This window comes from Rhea pennata, chromosome 10, assembly GCF_028389875.1.
Source record: "Rhea pennata isolate bPtePen1 chromosome 10, bPtePen1.pri, whole genome shotgun sequence".
Taxonomy (NCBI): domain Eukaryota; kingdom Metazoa; phylum Chordata; class Aves; order Rheiformes; family Rheidae; genus Rhea; species Rhea pennata.
In genome coordinates this window covers 23,636,581-23,659,743 of record NC_084672.1, presented here as the reverse complement: position 1 = coordinate 23,659,743, position 23,163 = coordinate 23,636,581, and the positions used below count along the sequence as shown (strand labels likewise).

Here is a 23,163-nt window from a genome sequence, read left to right as displayed (position 1 = left end):
ATACTCGGGGACCAGTCACTTATTGTATATACAGGAACCAAAGATTATGCAACATGCTGCTGAGGAGCCACACCAGGAGAAACATAGTCCTTGTGATGCCTCCATAAATATTTTCTCTGTCAATCACTGCAAATATGTCAGCCCTGTGCAAGGAATAACTGTCTGCCCTTACTCTGAGGGGAACCAGTTGTTAGGACACAGCTGCTGAGGATGAAGGAAGAAAAACCACAACAGTCATTACCCTTGATCTTCTGGACATTTAAGGGAATTTGTTTGCTATGCTGGCTTGTTTTAAGCCAAATAAATACAGTTGACCATAGACTGAACTCCACAGCAAGGAGTAAACAAATATATTTTTCTTGCTCCCTGCTACTCTGATGTGACAGTAGGAATTCTCTGCCTTTACCACCAAAAAGCACCAGCGATGGACCCTTGCTAAGGTAACGGAAATATTCTGGGCTAGAAAAACACTGGCAGGCATATCCACCACCAAGCACACCTCTGGGGTTTGATGTGTACGTTCAGAAAAGAGAACAAATCTGTTAAGTGGGATGGGGCTGGCCACCAACATCCCATCTGAAGGCTTTCTCTCAACAAGCAACCTCATCCTTCTTCAGCCTACTGCGACAGTACAGCTATGGAAACGTGGCACGGGCTCCATCTCGCATCTCAGTGGCAACATTTCCGACAGCAGAGCTCCTCTTATCTCTACGCGAAGATCTCTGCGCAGAAGAAGTTTCACATTACCTCACCTTTAGGGAGACCTGTGCAACCAGAGGAGCTAGAAATATTGAACGCTGGTTCTGAAGACACAATAGGGTAGGGTGATTTTTTGCAAGCTGGAATTCTGCACAAAACTTGAGGAAAGTGTTGAAAAATTACGAATTTACAGGATTTAAGGATTAGAATCCAGGTTTCCCTTTGAAATGGGGACGCTTTTGCTTCACAAGAAGCTTAATTCTGAAGTGAATTTGGAGAACTTTTTGCAGAAGGGGCACAGATGCTCTGAAGCACTCTTGAAGCACATAGCTGACTCACAAGAAAAAATCTTCATTCAGTAGTTGCTTGAATGGCCTGAATTACCAAGGAAGGATTAAAAAAAAATAATAAAAAAGCTTGTAAGTTGTGAAAACAACTAAACTCAAATTCACATGCTGTAATACGACGGAGAGGTAGAAGAGCTCCTGTGCATTAAGGAACTCGCCAATCATCAGAATTACCTTCATGCTAGTCATCAGGTTTCCCTTGATTTTCCCTTAACAAATCTGCACAGCAAGCAAACGTTTGAAAATTTTCCATTTCAAGCCTCACAACTTTCTGGGTCCTCCACACAAAGCAGAGCCTGGAGGCACCAGACTTCTTGCAGGCGGTTCCATACACAAAAACCATCATCTTTTTGTCTCGAGAAAAAGCCTCGACAAATTCTTATTTCCTTGCTATTGGCACATTCATTCATTCTTTTTTTTTTTTTTTTTTTTTTTTTTTTTGCATGCTTCTTACCACCTCGCACATCACCATCACTTAGAATCACTGCCTTTCAACACAGGCAAGTTGGGTTCCGTGTCTGCTGTTAAGTCAGGTAAAGACATTTAGATAGGACCATGTGACAGGGAAAGAAGGAAAAGACAACAAAATTAAAAAAAAAAAAAAAGCAAGCTGGAGGACCATTACTGCGGTCACTCATAACAACACGCGATATTCTCCCCTCTGAGACCTCCTTGCAGACTTACCGCTGGGTTCTCTCGTTGATGGTGTTAGCTCCCTGAAGGTCTGAAAGGGGCGTTCGTGGGCTCTTCCGAGTGATACCTAAAGCAGCACATCAAAAACAAAGGTTTCACCTGGCTCTTCACCGAGGGGCAGCGAGCACGGCCGTAGCTTAGCGTTGACTAGGGTGAGGAGGAGGATGTACTCGTCACGGCACATGCTGGGCACGGACACGGGCGCCAAGGAGGTGTCGTGGTTGCTGCCCTATCCTTCACCAGCTAAGCTCAACCCCTTTGCTTGCCACGCGGTATGCAACCTTAGGAGTAACGCTGCTGGCTCACGCGTACTACTTTCCCTCCCACGCGTTTTGCTAGCGACGGGCTTGCAGAGCTGAAGGGGGCAAAGCAAACGGCTGCCACCACTGCCGGGGAGCACCGGGGTAGCAGCTCACCCGCCTGCCGTAAGCCCCGTGGCTTACTCAACCGTATCTTCTCAGATGGCTAGCTCTAGCGCATCACGTATGAGAAATAACCAAGGAAGCTACAATGCAACAGTTCTGCAGCCTACAAGAGCAGATCCTTCCCCTGTTATCTTCTCAAGAAGTGGAAATGTTTTGCAACCAAGCTCTGACAGAAGGCATTTTTTGAGGAAAACAAAATACCTTACAAGTCACGGAAATGCGTATATTTAAAGACCTGACAAACTGGAGTTTGACAGGAAAACAGCCAAGCCATTTTTAACCGCTGTGAGAGAGAAAACATTGTAGAGCTCACTTGACACTGCAGAAGTATGTATTCTTTTAGCCTGCTATTTCTGCAGTGGAACAAAATTTCAGGGGAAAAACCCTCCAAAATGAAGGCAGTCTAAATCATAGTTTGTAACAGGATGGGAAGAAAGAGTAATATAGCCCCTCCTCACATTTATCACTTCCATAGACCTCTGTTGCCGGGGTAGAAGTTGCCATAAGGATCTTCTCTAAAGACCAACGCAGAAGAAAACAGGCAAGGACTTGAGCCAGTCGTGCCAGTATGATTTCATTTAACACGGTGGCTTTTACTTTGGCCCTTTGCAAAAGAAAAGGAGCTTGAACTCGGAGATGAAACCCCAAAGCATGTTAATAAAGAGTGAGGATCTTCAAAATCCTAAGGGGCAAGAAGCCAAAGATCCTAGAAATCTGGAAGAAGTTCAGGAAGGCGCTGCCAGCTCTTCCCTCTGCTCCAGGGCAGGACCAAAGCTACCGCTCCAAAGGTTTGGGAATCTCTATCCCTGCGGATTCTGGAAAAGCAAGCCAGGCAATTTAGTCAAGCGCTTCACTACGCCTAGAGTACGAAACTCCCTTTTAAATCTCCCTCGCGGCAGTTTAAGCCATCATCTCTGTTACGTTCCCCTGCTCGGGAGGGACCTTTCGTGTGTTTCGAGACTTGCATTTCCCCTTGAAAAGTTTCTTCCTTAGAGCACAGGAAAGCCAGGTGTTTCCACCGTCTGAGATGACAGCGGGAACGACCATCCTCGACACAAGGCAGAAAGAGTGGCCGTCAGTCTTGCTTTGAAAGAAAGAAGAAATGAGAATAACCTGGAATTTGCAGCTAGAAACTTCTTGGAAAAACTGAGTTCCGATTTTAGAGCCCAAGACCAAGACCGTAAAGCTTTAAGGCTAACAAAGTGCATCAATTTTGCTAGAGGCATGGGATTTTTAGGCACTGTTTTAGGTATCTTCCTCCTCCTGCTTTTATTTATTTATTTATTTTAATATTTGCTTCTCTGGAGAAAGATTATAAGGGGAAAAGGGAGTAAACTCAAACAGCTGCCCTGGGCTTCCAGTATGAGCCGATGCACAGACATTTCCCCTCAGGTATCTTTATTCCTTCCGGCCGCTGATTCAAAGCACGTTCGAGTAACGAAATACATACGCAGCTATCATACGGATTTCGTACGGTAAACTGAAATTCTGCTCAAAATACCGCAGTATTTCTAAAATAGTTTTGCAGTGTAGCAGTGGCACAGATCACTGTTTATAGTGCTGAAGAGACGTGGGTAAACTTAAAATTATTTACTACAGTAACCAGTACATAATGTCTAGCTGTGTATCTGTCTTTTTATATAGTATATATTCCTGGATACTTTCCCATTAACTCACAGAAGGCCCCTTTAAAATGAAGCATCTCATTTTCTTTAAAATGTTTTTGACTATAATGCTTATGAAAAAAAGGCTTTCACTGTTATTTCAAAGATTTTTTTTTTGGTCCCTCCTTTCTAGAATAAAGTCTGTCCTTCTTCTTTGTCTTTCCCACCAAAGAAATCCCCGAAAGAAAAAGCCAAAACCACTGTCTACCCAAACGAGCCAGGCTGAAATTATGAAGACAAAGCTGTAGCAAAATGGGACTCGGCATTGACTGGGAAAAGGAGACTTCTATTTTGGGCTTATTGAGGCAGCCCTTTTCCAGGAGAAGAGTGTTTTGTTTTTTTTTTTTTTTTTTGTTTTTTTTTTTTTTTTAAATTAAAAGCAAAAAAAAGCTTTAATCAGATGATTTGCACGAGGCTTTGAGGATCCTGAATACTGAATATGTATTAATAAACTGCACATACGAACACTCTGCAAGCAAAAAAAATAAGAGGCATGAGTAGCGACCACTGGTCCCCTATGCCCAGCTCGGGGGCAGGCCGAAACGCCGATCTGCTCTACGCTGCACGAATAAAATCACTGTGATCTCCAAAAACACGTTCCCCTTTCTGCAGCAGCTTCAGAAAGATGGACCGACCTGCCTACCGGACGATCCGCCCTCACCGAGACGAGCCGCGGATAACACCCAGCCGACCCGCCGCGTGGGAACATTGATCAGTAAGAGATTCGGCCGGGGATGTCAAGGATGCAACTTCGCCGGACCTGTAGGAAAAGCCGAGTGCCAGTGGCACTGCACCGCGTTAAGCCAATTTTTCAAACGTTGGACTCAACAGCAATATATTTACATGTGACTTCCCCGCTTTACGTTAAATTAGGGCTCTATTTAAGCACAACTCTTTGGTCGCACGGGTTTCCCTCTTCGTATTTAAGCAAATCGTGAACTAAAAACCCCTGAACCTCTCCTATTGCTAACTTACAAAACCTTACCTGCGATTAAAATCACTTTATTGATAATCATCAGCCTTTTAAGAGTTTATCAGCAATGAAGTCACTTAATTAGGAAACTCTACTGTCACGTTTGCCTTACTGCTTTGTATTTTCTCGTAGTAGTAAGGAATAACAGTAGGAAACTGTAGGAAAAGAAAACGAAGGTAGAAGCCTACACTAGGAATTAAAACGCTTCCTCTGCTCCCCCGATGCTCCCCGCTGCAGGGAGCCGAGAAGAGAAATCCAATCTAAGAGTCCTAACAGGAAACACATATTTGCGGAGAGTTAACATGCAAGTACTGTACTTACCGTGCTCGATTCTGTAAAGCAAATCTCTGCATTTTGCATTCAGGCATAAGTTGCATGATTTTCAAGGCAGCAATCTGGGCACCAAAATTGCCCGTTAAGGCTGCTTGTAGCAACGCTCTAGTCCTGTAAGCTTTGGTACGCCAAATGGAGGAGGAGAATAACGGCACAGAACCGACAGGGCTAAAAACACAAGCACCAACTCCATGTATAAACACATACATACCTACGTATGTAAGTATATACGTACGTATATATGCTCCCTTTTCAAAGTTGGCGTTGCCGTTTTATCACCGCTCCCTGAAAGCGGTAAGGCAGCTCCTGGAATTACGGTCCGGTCGCGGTCTCCGCCGGCCGCCCGAGCGAAACGACCGCAGGGCGAGCGGCTCTCGCCGGCCGGCGCGGCGCGGCGCAGCGCGGCGGACCCCGGGCGACCCGCCGGCTCCGCGGCCGGACTCCCTTCTCCTCCCCGCAGGGGCAGCCCGGCCGTAGCAATTAGTAGCGCAGGCAGGAGTGTCCGTAGGGTCATGCAAAATGAATTTATTATGTAACGGGGGAGGGAAGGAGAGAGAGAGAGAGAGAGAGAAACGGAGACCAAGTGCATCGTTACCCACCCTTTCTATATACATTAAGAAAAGAAAAAAAAAGTTGCCCAATGCTTTCATTTAAGTAAAAACCCTTGGAAACAATCTAGGTATATTCTCAAGCTAATGCTCTTTTTAAAAGCCTGATGAAATTAATGCAGGTGGAATTAAAAAAAAAATTAAAAAATTTCATTGAAAGACCAAGATCTGGCTGCAAGGTGCAAGTCGAGCTCAAGCGGCTACCGAGCCTCAGCCAGGAATATTGCTCGTGGCTCTGCAGCGCTTCGAACTTCTTACCGCACGGCGTGATAAATGGTAAAAACCCCTCGCTTCAGCATCCTGACTTACGTCAGCAGGTAAACTGGGCAAGGACCGGCAAAACGATCCAGTATCTGAAGAGACACGGGGTTGCATTTGAGTTTCCTCTTAAAGCTCTGCCTGATTTTCAACAGGCAGGCGCCCTGCACCCCTCGCTTTGGGAAGGCCGGCTGCGCAGGGCAGCAGGCTTTCCCGGGGGGGTTTCCTCGCGCGTTTTCACCCTCGCTAGCCCGAATGCACCTGGTTTCCATTTCCTGACGTGAGTGTGGGGTCAGAGAGGGCGGCGGGATATGGAGCCTTACTGTACTTCTCGTCCTTGCATCTCTGCAGGATCTCTAAGCTCCTCTGATGGACTGGGTGATGGAGAAAGCTAAAACTATCCACACTTTTCAAAACCGCACACGGCACTGCATCATCATGCCCTTGGGAAGCAAAACGAAAACAAAAAACGGAGAGAAGAGAAAGATTACGTGAGCAGAAATCAGGAGAGAGCAAAGAGCAACGCTGCCGACGGCCCCAGGGCGCCGGGGTCCAACGCGGCGCTCGGCCTCGCAGCGGTTCCCGCAACACCGCTTAACGCCAGCTACCTCTAGACAGGGCACCGCGCCGCGCGGGCCGGCGAGGAAGCTTTGGCGCTCGGCCCCAGAGGAGCCCGTCGGCCCCGGGACCGCCCGGGTATTTCCCGCGGACTGCGGGAGACACCAGCTCCGTTGCTCTAACGGCCGTAAGATCTTTGCGAGCCAGAGCGCGGAGCTCCAGGATTGTTTGGACACCAAATAGCAACGAAAAGAGGTTGCGCAAATCTCGACTTTTGTTAACCACGCCGGGCAAAATCCTCGCCTCGCTCCTGCCAGCCGTCAGCTGCGGTTTCCTGCGCAGACGCTCGCCGACGCGGCCGCCTCCAAACCCGATCTGGTACCGCGTATTGCCGAGACGTTACCATTCGAAACAGAAATTCCTCAGCATTAACCAGAGCCCGGCGTTCCTCAAAAGGACAAGGTAGACCAGATCGGGGCTGGGATTGCGTCCGGGCTGGAAGGAGGTGGCGAGGAAGCCGCCTCGGCGAGGCCGGGACGACTTCGGCAGCCCAGCGGCGAGCAGCCGGCGGGGGCGAGATGTTACAACACCTCTCCACCGCCACGGGAATGCTCAGGGAACTCGGAAGAACCATAGGAAATGTCACGCTCCCGCCAAGGGGTGTTGAGGTCGCTGAGGAGTTACCTTATGTCAGCATATATTGAAGTATTTACCACCAACGCATTAAACCATCAGAAAGGACCGAGCTGAACTTCACAGAGGAACACTGTCAAGCATCGTCTTCCTCACGTTAACATCGCTTTGTACTGCTCGATGCAAGATTAGTTTTCCATTTTTGCCTTTATTTGCCAAATATTGTTTTTTTCCCCTCTTAATATTAATTTCTTAGGGTTATTTTGGTGCCTAGTTTGGGGAATCCTGCCCAAGCTGATGGGATTTTTTGAGCGTGACCCCTTCATCAGCGCTAGGAGCCGGGTTCACGTCCTGCTCTGTAAAATGACACCAAAAACGCGGCAGAAAGCTCCCAGTTTCAAGAGCGTAGTTTATAGGAACTGTACCAGTTCTAAGTTTTCACCAGGGTTATTAGGACTGTTTGCATAAGAAATTCATCCTGATACCATAACCGGCTGCAAAGACAACAGTCAGCCAAATTTATTTCCCCAAAGCCTTGATAATGTTCCTTTAATCAAAGTTCATCAAAACCCAATCAAATTCAAACGTGCAGCAACTTGTCCTCCCAGATAAACCCAATAAGGGAGGCAGCATCGTAAGAGGAATCTCACGGGCAGAAGAGCCACGGAGCCAAGCAAAACCCACAACGTGGCACCGCTTTGCTTCCGTGCGCCTCAAAGTTACGGCGGACAACCACGCCAGGGCTAAAAAGCTGCACTGCAGGAATAGTAGGAGCGCAAAAATGAAAAATAAAAATAAAACAAAAAAAGAAGAGTGCCAAATGCCTGCAGTAAGCGACGCTGATTAGCCCCACACCAGCACTGCTGAAGCAGAGCACAGAGATGCTCGTAGCACTAGTTTGCACTACCGGCATAGGCAAGGACAGAATTGAAAGTAGTATGGGGGAAGGAAGGGAAAAAAAAAAAAAAAGGTAATTTTTGCAAAGCTTGTTAGATGCCAGCTAAAGATTTGTCATGAAAAGCTCAGTTCGGTATCACAAGTGTAACTCAAACAGGCCTTCAGACAGGTAAAAGCAGCGTGTATCAACCTGGGTCTAATGCAAAAGAATGCAAAGAGACTTTAAAGAAAGAAAAAAGAAAAATGCACGTTCCAGGCATTTTTCCGCCTTTTAGTTAACACCTGTCTGATGGATCGAAGCAGAAGCAGACAGGACTTCAGAAATCAATAACTGGAAACGTGCCTTCTGGAAAACTATGAAATTCATGAATGCACGCTTGCACAAAAGGACACCGGGCATAAATGCATGGTGTGAAGCTACTCTTAGCTAATCTACCACAATTTTGTCATGAGTTCCAGGTCCACGTCCTCTGAGGCATTCAAATCGGGCTAGTTAAAGCCTTTTTTTTTTTTTTAATTAAGAAGAAAAGAAGAAAATCATTTTGGAGACAGGGGGCACAGCCAAGTTTTGCCTTGATTTGTACAACTGAACAGGGGCTGGGCACGAGGTCTCAGCAGCCAAAACAAACCTACCTGCAGCGTGGGGCTTCGCTCTCGTTTTATAGGCAGCGCCAGCGCACCAGGCTTTTTTTTTTTTTTTTTTTTTTAAAAAAAAAAGAAAAAAAAAAGAGTGCAAAAAAGGCAAAAAATCGAGGGAGGAGAAGCGGGCAGCCAGCACCGCCGGGCGCCAACGCAGCAGGCGCGACCGCAGAAGGCCGCCGAGGCGAAGCAGGGCTCGAAAGCAGCAGGGCGGGAGGCTCCCGCTTGCGGAGACCCGACAGATATATTTTTTTTAATCTCCTCGAGCAGCTTGCTTTAGCGCAGCCCACTCTCCAGCCACAATTTATGAGAGTCAAAAACTAACACAAAGAAAAGGCAAATATGGATTTTCCAAGCCAACTGTTCCTGGTTTATTCTCAGCGGACCGGGAAATCATTCTTTCCGCTTGCACTGTCTTCCACGCTCTTCGTCCCCGCGTCCTCGGCTCTCCTGACGCACAGCTCCGGACGCTTCCGATTAAAAACGATGGCGGTGGCCCTGCGCTTAAATTTTACCTTAGCCGCCGTTCTCCCTGCTGATGCTTTAATTTCATCACGAATTTCAAGCCCTCTTGTGCCCGGGAATTACTAGGAAGAGCTTGTACCTGTCTGCCCCAAAATTGCTTTATGCAGAGAAATGCTCTAGAAGCGTAGCCAAGCATTGCCTGCCACAGCATGATGATGCACCGCTGCTTTCCTTTAATTTAACGCCCCTGCGCTCCGCACGGACGGCGAGGCCGTTCTAGATGACTGCGTAGCAATGAATTATGCTGGATGAGGGACACGCTCTTTCAGCTTAAGAGGGCTAACAGCTCGAAAGACCGCAGAGACGAATTAGTATGTTTTTTCCGAGACGTAGCCCTAACAGATCAGGAATTCCTCGCTAAAAATAATTTGTCTTTTTTGCTGGGTGATTTTTGTGCTTCTATGTAAATCGCACAAGGTCGCCTATGCTTGGGTCCTACGCAACGGAGAAGTTAAAACAGCAGGAAAATGAAAATCACTTGTTACAGCGTGCTAAAAATCTACTGCAAATGGAGCTGGAAACGTTACCGCAGTGCACTGTGCTTTCGGATATTGGAAATCTGTACACTTCAATTGATTTTTTTTTTACATAGATTCTTAGGAACAGGAGCACATCAATAAGTCAGACTGGCTATTTAAAATACCGTAGTAACATGCTAGATCAATAGCACTGCTGAAAAAACTCGCGTTAAGATTAGGAGATGGGCGCGCTTACCGGTTTTCTTCTCGACGTATCGTTTTCCGGCCTCCCTGAAAGCCACCACTGCCCTGAAAAATGCCCTGAGGACCGCCCAGCGGAACACGGCCACCGGGTCGATCCCTATCATCCCGCAGATGAAGGCGTTTTTGCTGCTTCTCAGGAGAGCGACAATGTCTGGCCTCATGTGGTCCGTGTTTTTCTCGCGGAAATCCTAGGGAGAGAAGGGAAGGGGGAGAAAAGATGGGCAAGAGAGACCGAGGTGGATCTGGACGCGTCCAACAGCCAAGGCTCAGGCCTGCCACGCGTGACGACGGTATCAAAACCACAGCTGCAAACCCGCAGCCACAAATACACCAAGGTGGGCTCGCCCGCAAGCGCGTCTTCACCCCCCCGAGTCCTTCTGCTAGCAATGCAGTCGGCGGGAAGATAAACGGGGTCAGCTTTGAAATAACTCGCATGGGATTTTCAAAAGCACCTATGTCAACTAGCAGGAGACCAATGCTTACGTAACCAGAAGAAAGAGGAAAGGGGGAAAACGGGCCAAAAAAGGCCAAACTTTTCACCAAACCTTCCTCTCCCAATCACCACCTCATTTCCTCTAGCTAAGTCCTCCTCCACGCAGCACCCCATCTCCATAGAGCCCATGGTACGTCGTTTCCTAATCATAATGTTTTACGATTCGTATTTTTTTACAATCATATTTTACATTAAAGTGGTGACGGACCTTCACTCCGTACTTCACTTTGCCCGCGTAGTGCTTGATGATGAAAGCCGGTTCCATGACCGCTGGAAACTCGATGTAGGAGTTGCCTTCGTGCTGCCGCTTGAACTTGTCCAGCAGCGTCTGGTTCGTGGCTTGGGGAAAACTGATGAGAAAGGGGGGGAAAAAGAAGACAGTTGTGAACGCAAGGGAATAAAACCTCCACGTCTATTTACTGACAACCACAAATGGCAAAATAGAGATATTCTGAGCTTCTACTTCTGTGCCTGCCCATATTAAACAAATACTAATCTGAACTATGCTGTCAAACACTCATATATACATACAAATATATAAATACACATATATGAGCTCATATGATCAGCTCTACATCTATGGGATATTCTTATATTTAGGAAATAATACCTATTTCAGGTATTACCCAACTGAACCTGGTGTACAAGAGGAAGAGGGAAAAAAATACGGGGACAGACAGACAGACGGAGGAACGAGGGGAGCTTAAGCACAGCAGTTTGCCAGGAGAAAGCCAATTCTTCATCCTTAAGCTTCATGCAAATCTTCTGCCGCTTGTGGGTATGCTTCCCAGTTTCGCCTAGTTACTTAAAATAAATCAAAACGCTGAGATTTTAGAAATAAAATTCTACCCCGACAGCCATTCGGGGACTTTGCCAAATTGCGCAGCCCTCCGCGTTGATCCGGGACCCTCGGCAGAAAGATCTTTCATCTGCTGCGTGGAGGGAATTCTGCCCCTTTGGGATGCTCATCCTCCCGCTCTGCTTCCAGGGTAAATTTAAGAGGAGGGGGTGGTGGAAAAAAAATCCTTGCGGCTCCCTACATCCACTTACTTGCTTTCCTCATCCAGCAGATGGAGCAGGCCCGTTGGCTTCTTGCTAATGAGGTTTATGCAGCTGGAGTTGTCTATGTAGTCTATGTTGTGCCAGCTAATTCCTTCTGCTCTGTACTCCTCCTAAGGAAAAAAAGGAAAAAAAAAATAAAAAAATAAAAGAAAAGAAAAAAGAAAGAAAAACCCATCACAGATATTGCAGTAGTACTTAGTGCAAGCATAACAATATGCAGAAGCTTTGCGAAAGAAAGAAAAAAAATCATTTTAAGTAATAGAAAGAAGAAATGGAAGGAAACATGGATCCCAAAAGCGTCAAATGCCTTTTTTTTAGGTAGTTCCACGTGAGAGCTAGCAGCGCAGCTTCAAGCACCTGGGCTTCAAAGGAAGAGCAAAAAAAGGCAAAGACCAAAGGGATTCAGAAAAAACGCTACGCCAAAATGAACGGTCCTTCTGATAACATGCCGCCAAATTTTTTTTCTCCTCACCGAGCCAGACTGGAGCTCCTACCCACCCAACACACATATGCACGTGATGCTCTTCCTTGCCTTCTCTTTTCTGACTTGCTTTTGAAGCGTTTTTTTGCAGAATTTGCAAAAAATTTGCAAGTTACTTGCAGAACCATCAGGGAACTAAGACATTTAGCAGGGAACTAAGACATTTAGACGCACAATGAAAGAAAACGGTGGGGGAATACATCCAATTATTTACGTGGGAAGAAAAAAAAAAAACAACAACAAAAATATCCCAGTGCAACGCCCTTTCTTGCTTCGCCGGGCTCCACGCTTAGCCGTCCACCAGGATCAACGGCTGGTGCTGGCACACGGCCCCAGCGCGGGCCGAGCCAGGGCACCGCATGGCACGGCAGGATGCGGCTCAGCACTCACGTTCGCGCCGCCGGCGGGGGGAGCCGGCTATTCTCCTTTTCCCTAAAGCTGCCCCGAGCCTCGCTCTTTCGCAAAAGGTTTCTCCTTCGCCGGGCTTTCGAACGAACGCCCTCGAGACGTCTGCTGCAGAAACAACTGCGTTTGGTCCGTTTTATATAAAAACCACAAGCTTCGTCGCAGGCTTTTGCGCAACTGCTTGCGGCTCGCTCTGCCTTAACAGCGACCCGGGAAGCGCGCGGTACTCCCCGCGTTGCCAAAGCCGCGTCGGTCCAAGTCGGAGTTTCCTTTCTCTGATTTAAAGACATTTGTTGATGGGAGAGTTGAAGAGGAAAAAAAATTATTCCCAAATTATTATAAAAATAATAATAATTATTAGAGTTGGATGATCTAAGCAAAGGGGTCCCAGCGCATTCCTACTTCTTCCTCTGCCCACCGGCTTTTGGTGCTCCGAGAAGGGAAGGAGAGAGGAAAAGTAACAAGGAAGAGGTTTTTTTGATCATCAAAACCCCAAATGAAGCTGCTCAAAGATCCAGATGAGTGACAGCACTTACCACTAAGCACTACTGTGGCCAGCTGGCTTCAATTACGGGGCCCTTTGGTAAAAAATTACTATTATTTTTAACTCATCTAGTTTTTATCACGACCACTTCTGAACTACTTGTCTTGGCATGTTGGGAGCTTTACACTTTTTTTTTTAATTTCCCCCAAAATACAATCATCTTTACAATCACAGAGTAACTTTTACCATGATAACTCATGAATGCTCTCATTTTAAGGCAAGTGCGCACGCAACAGTGACTCTTCCAGAATAATTCTTCTAAAGGGTCAGTGCAAAATGGTTCCCGTTCCTTCTAACTTTCTTCCTAACATTTTTCCGGTTATCAGTTTGCTCGTCTTTAGAAAGAACCGCAGTCCAGGAGAAATAACTCCGACTTTGTGATCAACGAATATAATTGCTTCATCTTTACTAGTCTGCAGAACGCAGCGGGAGCTGTACGTACAAAAGCAGCAGCTGTAGGGTAAACTCATTGCTGCCCGTATGTATATGTTAAACTCAACCGAGTAAGCTTTCAGTTCTTTATCTTCCATCCTGTAATGACTGTCTTTCCGCAGAATTTAGGACACGGTTTTGAAAGTTACTTTCGAATATTCCTTCATTCCTGAGCCGGGTACTCAAGTCTGTGCAGCCTTTGATGGTCCTCGCAGAGCACTTCAATTTTTATGGAATTATATCTAAAGAATGTGAGGTTTTTGTTTAATAAATGCAGTAAGATGAAGACAAGTGTAAGATAACAGCAATAAGCCATTTAAGCAGAAAGGAACTCTCAAACCAAGGGTTAATATTTCTTAATTCAATCAGCTTATAAATAAGTTGAATAAAAAGGGAGTTATTTTACAGACAAGAAACTTCCCCCTTCTTTGGAGGTTTAAGACCACTTTTACATCACCGCACCCCATTCTAAAAAAGCCCTTCTGAAACAACTCCTCGATTAATTTGGAAGCCTCTCTTAAGACCTCCTTAATACTGAGCTCCAACCAGCTACCGCAGAGCAGCGCGCCTTCGCGCAACGGAGTTCCTCGGACCCGTTCTCTCGAGTCTCCCAGGGGCTGTCGAACTGCCAGCCCGCTTGGCCGCTCTTACCCCCTGCCCGGCGTTACAGCCCCTGCCCTGGTTTCTCAGCAGCAGGCGACGACTCGTGAGGTCGCTCCTTCCCAACGTGGTCCCTGTGCGCGCAGCGCCCTGCGGCGTGGGACTTGTTGAGGAGCAGCCATGGGGAAGGACTAGAGGAAAGGTCTTGCAAGGCAGCAGCACTCCCCGCACGTTCCCTAGGAGTACAGAGCTTTGGAAAAGCACGAACAAGGCTCCGCCGGACAGCCACACAAACACAGGAGCTTGGACCCAGGTGAACCGGTCAGAAGAGGCTAAGGCCATTTGGGGAAAACGAGGAATTACAGGAGACACCTGTCATCTTTCCTGATCGTGAAACTGGAGACACATCTGACAGTGGCTGAGGAGCAATCAGCGCTGGGGCAGAAATTCTCATATTTTTGTCCATACCAGCAGCAAGGAGATGCTCAGTCCCTCAAAGAACATCTGCAGCTTTCAGCCCTGGCCCAGCAGCTGGAAGTGACCTTTCAACCACCACAGAGATGCAACTACAGAAAGACAAATCTCACTTTTTACACACCAAATCCAAGCCCTGACCGACTCCCTGAAGAGCTAAGGGAACCTCGTACCATCCTACTTGATGGAGTAAAATGCACGGATGTCATCTAAACATGTTATTCTGAAATCTGGGACAGAAACACGTGTGTGAAGACTAATGCGCTGAGGGCAGTAACTTGGAAGGAGGGAGGCAATAATTTAGCTCTCTTGGCAGGGTTCACTGGAACTCGTTTCTCAGCACTCTGAGATACGGTCTGCGCTGGAAAGGGCTTGCAATCTTTCTGACAAACTCTTGAAATATGAAAATACAGGTCAGAGTGCTTTTGCTGGCACAGATTATATCAGTTCCGCAGGCAAAATGTTATTGGCAAAAACAACTTTTTGACAGAGACACACCTATCCTGGGACCTCTGACAATGAACCAATGTTATAAAGAATCATACCATTGACATTACACTAGTATCTGCAAAGCTTCTAGTCCAGTAAAGATCACAGATTCCTATTTTTGGCCTCCTTACTTCCAAAAACATGCTGCCTTACTCTTCCCACTTCTGGGGGGGGGGGGGAACTTGGGTTACTGCAGACAGAAGGTGGAGCAGTGCAATTGCGTGGGAGGAAAGAGCTGTGTTTTGGCTGTGCGCTAAGCTCCCAAACACAGCACCGGACCCGAGGAACCGAGTGACGAGCCCAAATATTCCACAATAATTCCAAAATAATCCATGACAATTCATTCAGGTCCCTCAGGGTCCACCAGCTCAATATTCTCCTCCAACTATGCAGGGTGAGGAGCTACCAACTGCTCCCCAGATGACCTACATAGCAGCCACAAGCAGAATAACGCCTTCCAAATTAGCACACAAACATCCTCGCTGCTCTGACCACGCTGGCCTGATTATGCTGGCAGGACCTCCTCAAGGACATGCAACATATGCCAAGAAGGGGAGTTGCTCTGCTGGCACAACTACAGTAACTTCTCAAGTGACGTTAGCTGAACGGACAAGAGCAGAGCCTCACTGCCGCAGCTGCGTCCGTGTGTTTGCTAGCCTCGCCAGGGCAGCAGGAGTGTGGAATGTCGATTCGGTTGGAGCTCAGGAGACAAGGGGGTGAGTGACTTCATCTTACCCCTTGCTAAGAAAAGAAAAGAAAAAAAATATATATATACACACACACACACACGCTTCACTATTTGGAAAGATGGGGCAAGGCAAGGGGGTGTTTCATACGAAAGGACAGTTTTATTCAGACTTCTGCTTGCTTCCACTGCACCTTTTCAAGCTAATATGAATTGCAATGCCTCCGCTGACCCGAATGCTATGACAGGAAACAATTAGTGATGTTCAAGCATTAAAATAAATAAATAAATAAATAACGTGGGTCCAGACTTTGAAACGGATGTGCTTAGAACCTGCACATTGAAATCTTTTCTGATATCAAATAAATATATACATATATATAAATATATATATATTTGATATATACACACACACACTGAATGTAGGAAAAATACTCCCAACTGGGATGCAAGAACGGAGGGAAGCCTACCCGCCATGAACGCGAGACTTCTGTGCTTTTATAGCTCAACATGCGGAGAAACGAGTACCGTCGCCTTGAGAGAACAGGCTGCATCGGCTCCTTTAACTGCCCTCGGGCCTTTATTTAGATGTTAAACCAAATAGAAATATTCTTTGATCCGCCACACAATTAAAGGTTGATATATCCTGACTGATGGAAAATATCCCCAAGCCCAGCAGCATCTTCCAGGAAGCAGACTGCTGCTGGGAAGCACCGTCTGCACATGTATATTCACCCCGAGAGGGTGACCTACCAGTAACAACTTGCAGCAGGCAGAGTCCATTTGACTGGAGCTTAATCTGTGCCTGGTCTAATCTGTGTCTGTTCCAGTCTAATCTAAGTAGAGTTTTTCCCTATATCCAAAAGAAAAAACAAAAACAAAATAAAATTCAAGCATATAGAGAATGAAACATAAACTAAAAATCAGTTCTCAATTATTTGCATGGAATTGCATGCAAATTAAACACGGGCTTTTCCGTGTCTCCCACAAAAGTCCCAGCTTCAGAAGCGCTCGAATAAATCGCTGCAGTGGAGGAAAAAAAAAACCCCACCGACTCATTCGCTTCCTTCCCAGATGGAGCCAGATAAGCTCCAGGACTTGATCCGCCAGAGCTTGTTATCTCACAACTTTTCCCACCGAGGCATATGAAGGCCTTGTTTATGCACGAAAATTCCCACAATAAAGCGGGAAATCAGTAGAAAATAGTTCTTCTAGAGTAGCTCCACGTGGGAACAAGGTTATAACGCAGGCATTACAAACTGCTCCAAAACTCCTCACTTAATCCAGTACCTACATTTTATGGTGACACACGGTGCACTTCCATGCTATCTATAGCCAGGCATTGCCACGTTCTCTATAAATGTATTTTTCCTAAAAATTCAAGACAGAGTGAGAGTAAGTAGTGAACTATTTTCATTCCTCTTCTCATTCTTAGCCTATTTCCCCAGCTCTTCCTTAAAAATCTAACAAGCAAGTCAACTCTTATTACCTTCGATAGCAGCTTTCACAAATACAAGCTTAGAGGCACTAAACCCAGGGCTATATGTTGCACCCGACATCTGTGCAACAACCTACTGCTGACCTTTCAGATTCAGGTGGACCAAAACATCCAAACAACATCTCAAGTTGCTCAATTCAAAAATTAGGACAAAATACGCTATATTGATAAACCTTCTGGGAAAGAATGGAGTATCAACTCTCTAAAAATTACTTTAAACTAGGTCCTGACTGACCTAGACCACACTCACCAGCTTTCCGGTCGCCCTTCGCCAGCAGAACGGCGAGCTGACGTCCCCAACGTGCTGGTGCCAGCACGGGCTGCAGGGCTGAGCGTCCCTCTGCGAGACATCCGAGGTGCCCAGTTTTCAGCTATAAAGCTCTCAATCTTTTAGCACGGCCTTTGGCTGAACACCAAGAGGTCCCACGGCTCTGAGAGCTGCCCGGTCGGACTTTCCCGAAGCTGCAGGTGAAGGCAGGCAGCTGGGTATTTAGATAGGGGAAAAGGCAGAGAGCAGAAAAAATTGCGATGGTTGTGAACTGCTGGGCAAGGGGATAATTTTGACCTTAAATTGCCTGGTGTAGCAAAAGGAGATTGCATCAGCCTGGACTGCTATACTGCAGCCTGGTGTGTTGTTGCCTGCTTTGTTCGCTGGTTTGCTTTTGAGCTACATCAAGGAGAACAAGTCAAAAGGATGGTGGCAGAATAATGGCACTCCTGATTCAAGCAAAAGAAAAAAAAAAGGACAAAAAAGAAAAAAAAAAAAAGAAAGAGAAAGCAACATGAACACTCCATGAGAGAGTGAGGAAGAGAAGAAGCCAGCACTAGAGCATGGAAATGGATTAACCTGCTGAGTCCAGAGCAGAGCGTCTGGCACCCTCCGGTTTCGTAAGTGCTATTTTCGATTCAGAAAGCGCAGGAGCCCTCAGTTACAACGCGATTTTCACCCACTTTTCCAAGCTTCTGAGAAAGACAAAGGGAACAGCAACTGGTGGTGGGACGCAGGGAGAAGACCCTCGCTCGTCTTTGCTCGGCTCAGGACCTGGGGGTAGTTGCAAGGTTCATAAAAACGGCATTTTAGGGAGGAGACCTCTCAGGTGCTCAGGCTGCGGCTGCATTTCTTTGCATAAATCTGTAGCGTTGCAACAAAAAACGGGAAAAGCCACTGCAAGGGCAGCGGGTGTCTAATACCGCTGGAGCCACCAGAAGAGAGAGCATCAGCTGGAGCTTGAGAAGACCCTAGCAAGGAAGTTATTCAGATGTTGACAATGCTATTAAAAATCGATCACTCCGCAATCCCTGACAATTCTATGGTTAAAACATTCCCCAGACTTTGATATTTTTATCTAAAAGGTTTTGTTCCCCTCTAACTGTGCAAGAACTCAAAAATCAGCCTTATTTCAAAGTCTATTCGTTGTCACTGCGGGTGGGACAGGGGGATACCTTTTTGCATCGAAAAATAGAAAGTAGAGACCAAATAATTGAAAGACATTATATTTAGCCGTCGCTGGATGGTATCTGTTTTTCCCGGCGGGAGGAAACCAGGCAGCAATCATCAGCGGGTGACAAATACGGCACGTGCAACTCGTTAGGCTTTCAAAACGCTTGCTGAACGTTGGCAGCTGGCTTGGACCCAGAAGCGCTGCGTTGCAGCTCCTTCGCCTTTGACGTTGCTATTTCGGTGGCCGCTCGGAAAGCGGCAAGTCGGAGCAATTTGCAACAGCTGCTCCAGGGAACAGGATTCGACCTTATTCAGCCGCTGCTGCGGAGCCCCTGGAGGCAGCGGCCGGCCGCCCATCAGCTTTAGCCTGCACAGATGAAAATTTCAGCTCTGTCTCAGTGTTCAAAGCCAGAGAAACTATTTAAGGAACCGATGCAGAGCAAGACTAAAACTAGAGCTCCAGCTCTCATCTTTCCTATTCTCCTCTTCGCCGCATGCAATAACGTCTCTTATGGATTACGCCCCTTGTTACAGCAAGGTTATGGGCGGAGGGATCGTCAGCCTAGAGAGCCACCTTGATGCAAGATTTTCATTCTGCTTGTTGTAGCTCCGGACCCCAGGTCTCGTTAGCCAAGGGCTTGGCACTGCGGCCAAATAGAGCGAACGGTCTCAAAGTCGGAAGCACAAAGTTGAGGAATGCAGTTACTGGACACCCGGTGAAGTTTGCCTTGGTTTGCCCCAAAACCTTCAGAAGAGGCGAGGGCAGAAGCCAAGGCTCGCCGTTGCCAAGACAAACTGGGTAACGTTTGTAGGATTCGATTTTGCTCAATGCAAGGTTCTTCATTTCTCCAGCAGAACACCTATGAGCCACTACTGCAAGAGGTGCGGCGACTTATTACAGCAGACACTCTTCAAACCACCTGAAAAAGCACTCCAGAAAACACGCTGCCCAAGAGCCACGAGCAGCATGAAGCAGAGACATCCACACGCTAGAAGCGCCTATTGGGCTCATCAGCTTTTTGCCCAAATATTTCATCTCTAGCAGTTATATATATATTTTTTTCCCTAAAAAGCATGGCCCCTTGGTTGACCATCGCCCAAGTCAGTTCTCCCTGTACCGCGCTCTCTGACTCAAAAGATGGACTTGCATCTTAAAATCGTGCAGCTACAAGGTACGGGATAACCCACGGGCTTGACCAAACGCAAAATGTGACTACAACGCGTTCCCCAAAGGCAAATAGGAGTATTCGTCTTAAGAGTCTCAGGCCGTCGGCTGCGATTAGGCTAGCTGCCCGAAAGCAGGGGTCCTAGTGGGCTTCGCAGACGTAGCACCTCGCTAAATCGAGCTGGAGGCAAAAGTCAGGGGATCAAAAAACAACAAAAAACAAATCCAAAACTCAACCTGTCTATTTTACAGGTAGCTAAACCCGATACACAAAAAACGCAGAAACTCTGAACCCGTTACGCCGGCGCCTCACATCAGGAGAGCGTTCCCCAGTATTTTCTAACAACAGCTCGCTGCGTTTTCCAAGACACCTCCTTAAGATGTCAATATGTAGATTTAACAAGACTTTTAGTGTATTTTTTCCACTCTGTCTCGGGCATGTATTCATTGCTCCGAGCGACCTGGTAACAGGACGAAGGCGAACGAAGCCTTTCCGCAATCCCGTCCTAGCCTATAATCTCCCTTTTCCCTTTAACTCCACAACCCCCAGAGGAAAAGGGCCAAAGCAAACAGCGGCGGGGGCCGATAACAACGGCAGTCACGCTTTATTTCCATCATGCAGCTTGAAATCTTTTTAGTCTAAAGACAACGTTTAAGCAACTATACGCTCTTCTTTTTTTTTTTTTTTTTTTTAATGCGAGTTATGTGCAATGGCGTATTTCCAAATAATAAATCAATAACTTCTGCAGTTTGTTATTTCTCTGCACGTCATGTGGGATACAGCTGACTAAAGCATTTTCCAAAAAGCGCTCGCTATCTCGTCTCCAACTCAAACAGAAATTCAAACCAAGCCTTACAATACTCCACGGCTGACTTCTAAGGCTCGTCTTTCATCTTCGGCACTGATAAAGATAAAATGTGCCTAAATGGATTGAGGAAATAGAGAAGGGAAAAGATGCTCTGTGCAACAGAAGAAAATCCTCCTTTTCATAACGTCGCTTTATTTTCTCTACGCACCTGGTAGGCTACTGGAAGATGGAGCAGCGTGGAGTTAGAAATCCTGCATATGCAACACCCTTTAAAATACAGCAGGTAATAACTGTCTCACAGGTGAAGCCACATATCACCACTCCCTGGCACAAACCGCTGCATTTTTTTTTTTTTAGTTCACTCGCCCCAACGAGCAAATTTATGATTTCAGAGTCTCCGCGCTGGCCCAGGTTGAGAGATTTTTCCACCTATTACACAGGAACAGTAAAACCTGGGCAGCTCTGTAAATATTTACAGAGCTATAGATGACCGTGCAAACATTTTGTAGGGCATGTTATCTTTATGAAATTAAGTTTTTACCCGTGAACGGACTGAGCTGAGCCAGTTTGCAGAGCATCGAGCTCACCAGGGCACAAGGCATAAAATAAAGACTTTGCTCAACACCCGAGCAGATGCCAGCTGATCAGGTTCTAGATTTTATTTTATTATCCATCTGCTCTTAAATCAATAAAAGAACGTCCTCGAGGTCGAAACTGGGCATGCAAACGGAGGCTGCTGCTATGTATAAAGCGAGGAGGAAAAGCGCTTTGAACAGCAAGGTCTGTGAAACAGAAGGCTACAGAGCTGCTTTTAAACTTTCCAAAGAGCCAGGCGAAAACAGGAAAAGCAGGGCGGGTTGATCACAAAGACGACTGTCAGAAAGCGGTCCGAGGAGAGGCGTGGGAGATGACCGAAATCGAACACAGAGTTTGGGGACCATTTCAATATAAACACGAATTATCAGAACAGCAGGCAACACGGGCAGAGGCAAAAATCAGCGTTCCCATCCCTCTAACTCAAAGAAACTCAGCACGGAGGGGAAACTCTTACAATGCTGCTTCTCTTATCAGAAGCCTCCCGAGTTGAATTTTGTACCCAGCAGTTATTTCATGTTGTTATGCCGTGCTGTGAATTGTAAAGAGGAAATAAAAATAATAATAAGAAAAAAAAAAGCCTGTTGCAATGCAGAAATGCATGAATCACAGCATGGCTGAGCTTGGAAGGGACCTCCGGACATCATCTAGTCCAACCCCTTGCTCAAGCAGGGTCACCGAGGGCACATTTTCCTATCACAGCAGCACCTGAGCATCATCTGAATGGCACAGCAGCACTGCGCTTATTTGCTTCGCAGAGGAGCCCCCGTGGAGAGGATGCAGCTATGGAGACAGATAATCATCCCAGATGCGTGAAGTATGTTTTGACAGCAGCTAACTAGTCAAAAAGCAATGGGTAGGTCTTGCCTTAAATTGGGGTCTTGCCAGCCCGATACAAGGATGAGACCATGCAGCACTTTGCAGTTGGCCCACTGAAAGACAGGACCCTTGGGTCTGCTGTCCCTCAGACCAAGCATCACGCCGGGCATCGCCTACCAGAGCTGCCACCAGCGCCGGGGTGCAGCCCCTCTCCCATCCTCCACCCAGCAATCCTGCCTCGAGGGAGCTGCGCCGGAAAGAGAAAGCCTCCCTAAACGATGAGGCGGGCTGCATTTAAGTCATTCCCGGGCAATAACAGGCTTTCAAGCCATAAATAAGTCACAAGAGCTCTGAAGCCAGGAGCGGGGCAATGCAGGTACACGAGAATTTATGAGCCTGGGCTTTGCAGTCCGACTAGCGCACCTCTCTCCTGTACTGTTTCTCGTGTCCGGTGAACTATATTCCCACATATCATGAATCATCACTAGCTAAGTCTGCAGTAATGCAGAACAGTTGGTTTAAAAAAAAATAGCAGAGACACATTAATACTTGTCTTTGTTCAAGGCAGAACTTTAGCATTTACCTTTTTTGCCTTCTGCTCCTATTTTTATTATAAGCAGCATGCAGGGATGTGTTATCCTTATTCATATGGTTGGCTCCAAGACAGAAGTTTGCTATTGCAAAGCTCTTTGAATCTGTCTCAGTCGCAAACAGATTCTCAGTATACAGCACAAGAGCAGCTGTATTTATAGGAGGCTGCAGCCTGAAGACAGGCTGTCAGAGGAAGCCTCTGACGCTTGTTTGCAAACAGCTGGAAATAGCATTGTCTGTATAGGCAGAACATTTTGGGGAGGAAAAAAAAAGGAAAAAAATAATCACAAAGCATATTCTATTGTATTTCACCAGGAATCAGGAGAGCAAAAAAAAAAAAAAAAAGGTTAAAATAATACCACGTCCGTGCTAGATCATTTTGTGGCAAGCGTTCTGGTTTCCATAACATCAACAGCATGTCACAGCAACAATTACATCATTGCTAAATAGAGCACTCTTTGCCCACAAATTCAGTAATAGTTTCAAAAAAAAAAAAAAAATCCTTGCCATTTATTACATTTGGGTTTTCTTTTAGCAGAAATGCCCCGATATTTTAGCAACTCGGCCTGCTGCAAGGTCTAAAGCTAGGACAAACCTATCTCTGGAA

The 23,163-nt window shown here is 46.5% G+C and overlaps 1 protein-coding gene across 7 annotated transcripts in view; it reads right to left on the bottom strand.

Annotated features, from left to right (window-relative positions):
- Positions 1 to 23,163, bottom strand: part of MYO9A (myosin IXA) — a 192,414-nt gene that overhangs the window by 42,348 nt on the left and 126,903 nt on the right. For 5 of the 7 annotated variants that reach the window (XM_062583530.1, XM_062583529.1, XM_062583531.1 and 2 more), the window contains 5 exons: positions 11,518 to 11,639; positions 10,676 to 10,817; positions 9,967 to 10,162; positions 6,324 to 6,443; positions 1,731 to 1,806 (listed from right to left, as the gene is read on the bottom strand). In XM_062583530.1, coding sequence (XP_062439514.1) covers positions 1,731 to 1,806; positions 6,324 to 6,443; positions 9,967 to 10,162; positions 10,676 to 10,817; positions 11,518 to 11,639 — 656 coding nt within the window. The remainder of the gene's footprint in view (positions 1 to 1,730; positions 1,807 to 6,323; positions 6,444 to 9,966; positions 10,163 to 10,675; positions 10,818 to 11,517; positions 11,640 to 23,163) is intronic. The other 2 variants (XM_062583533.1, XM_062583534.1) reach the window with 1 other exon arrangement.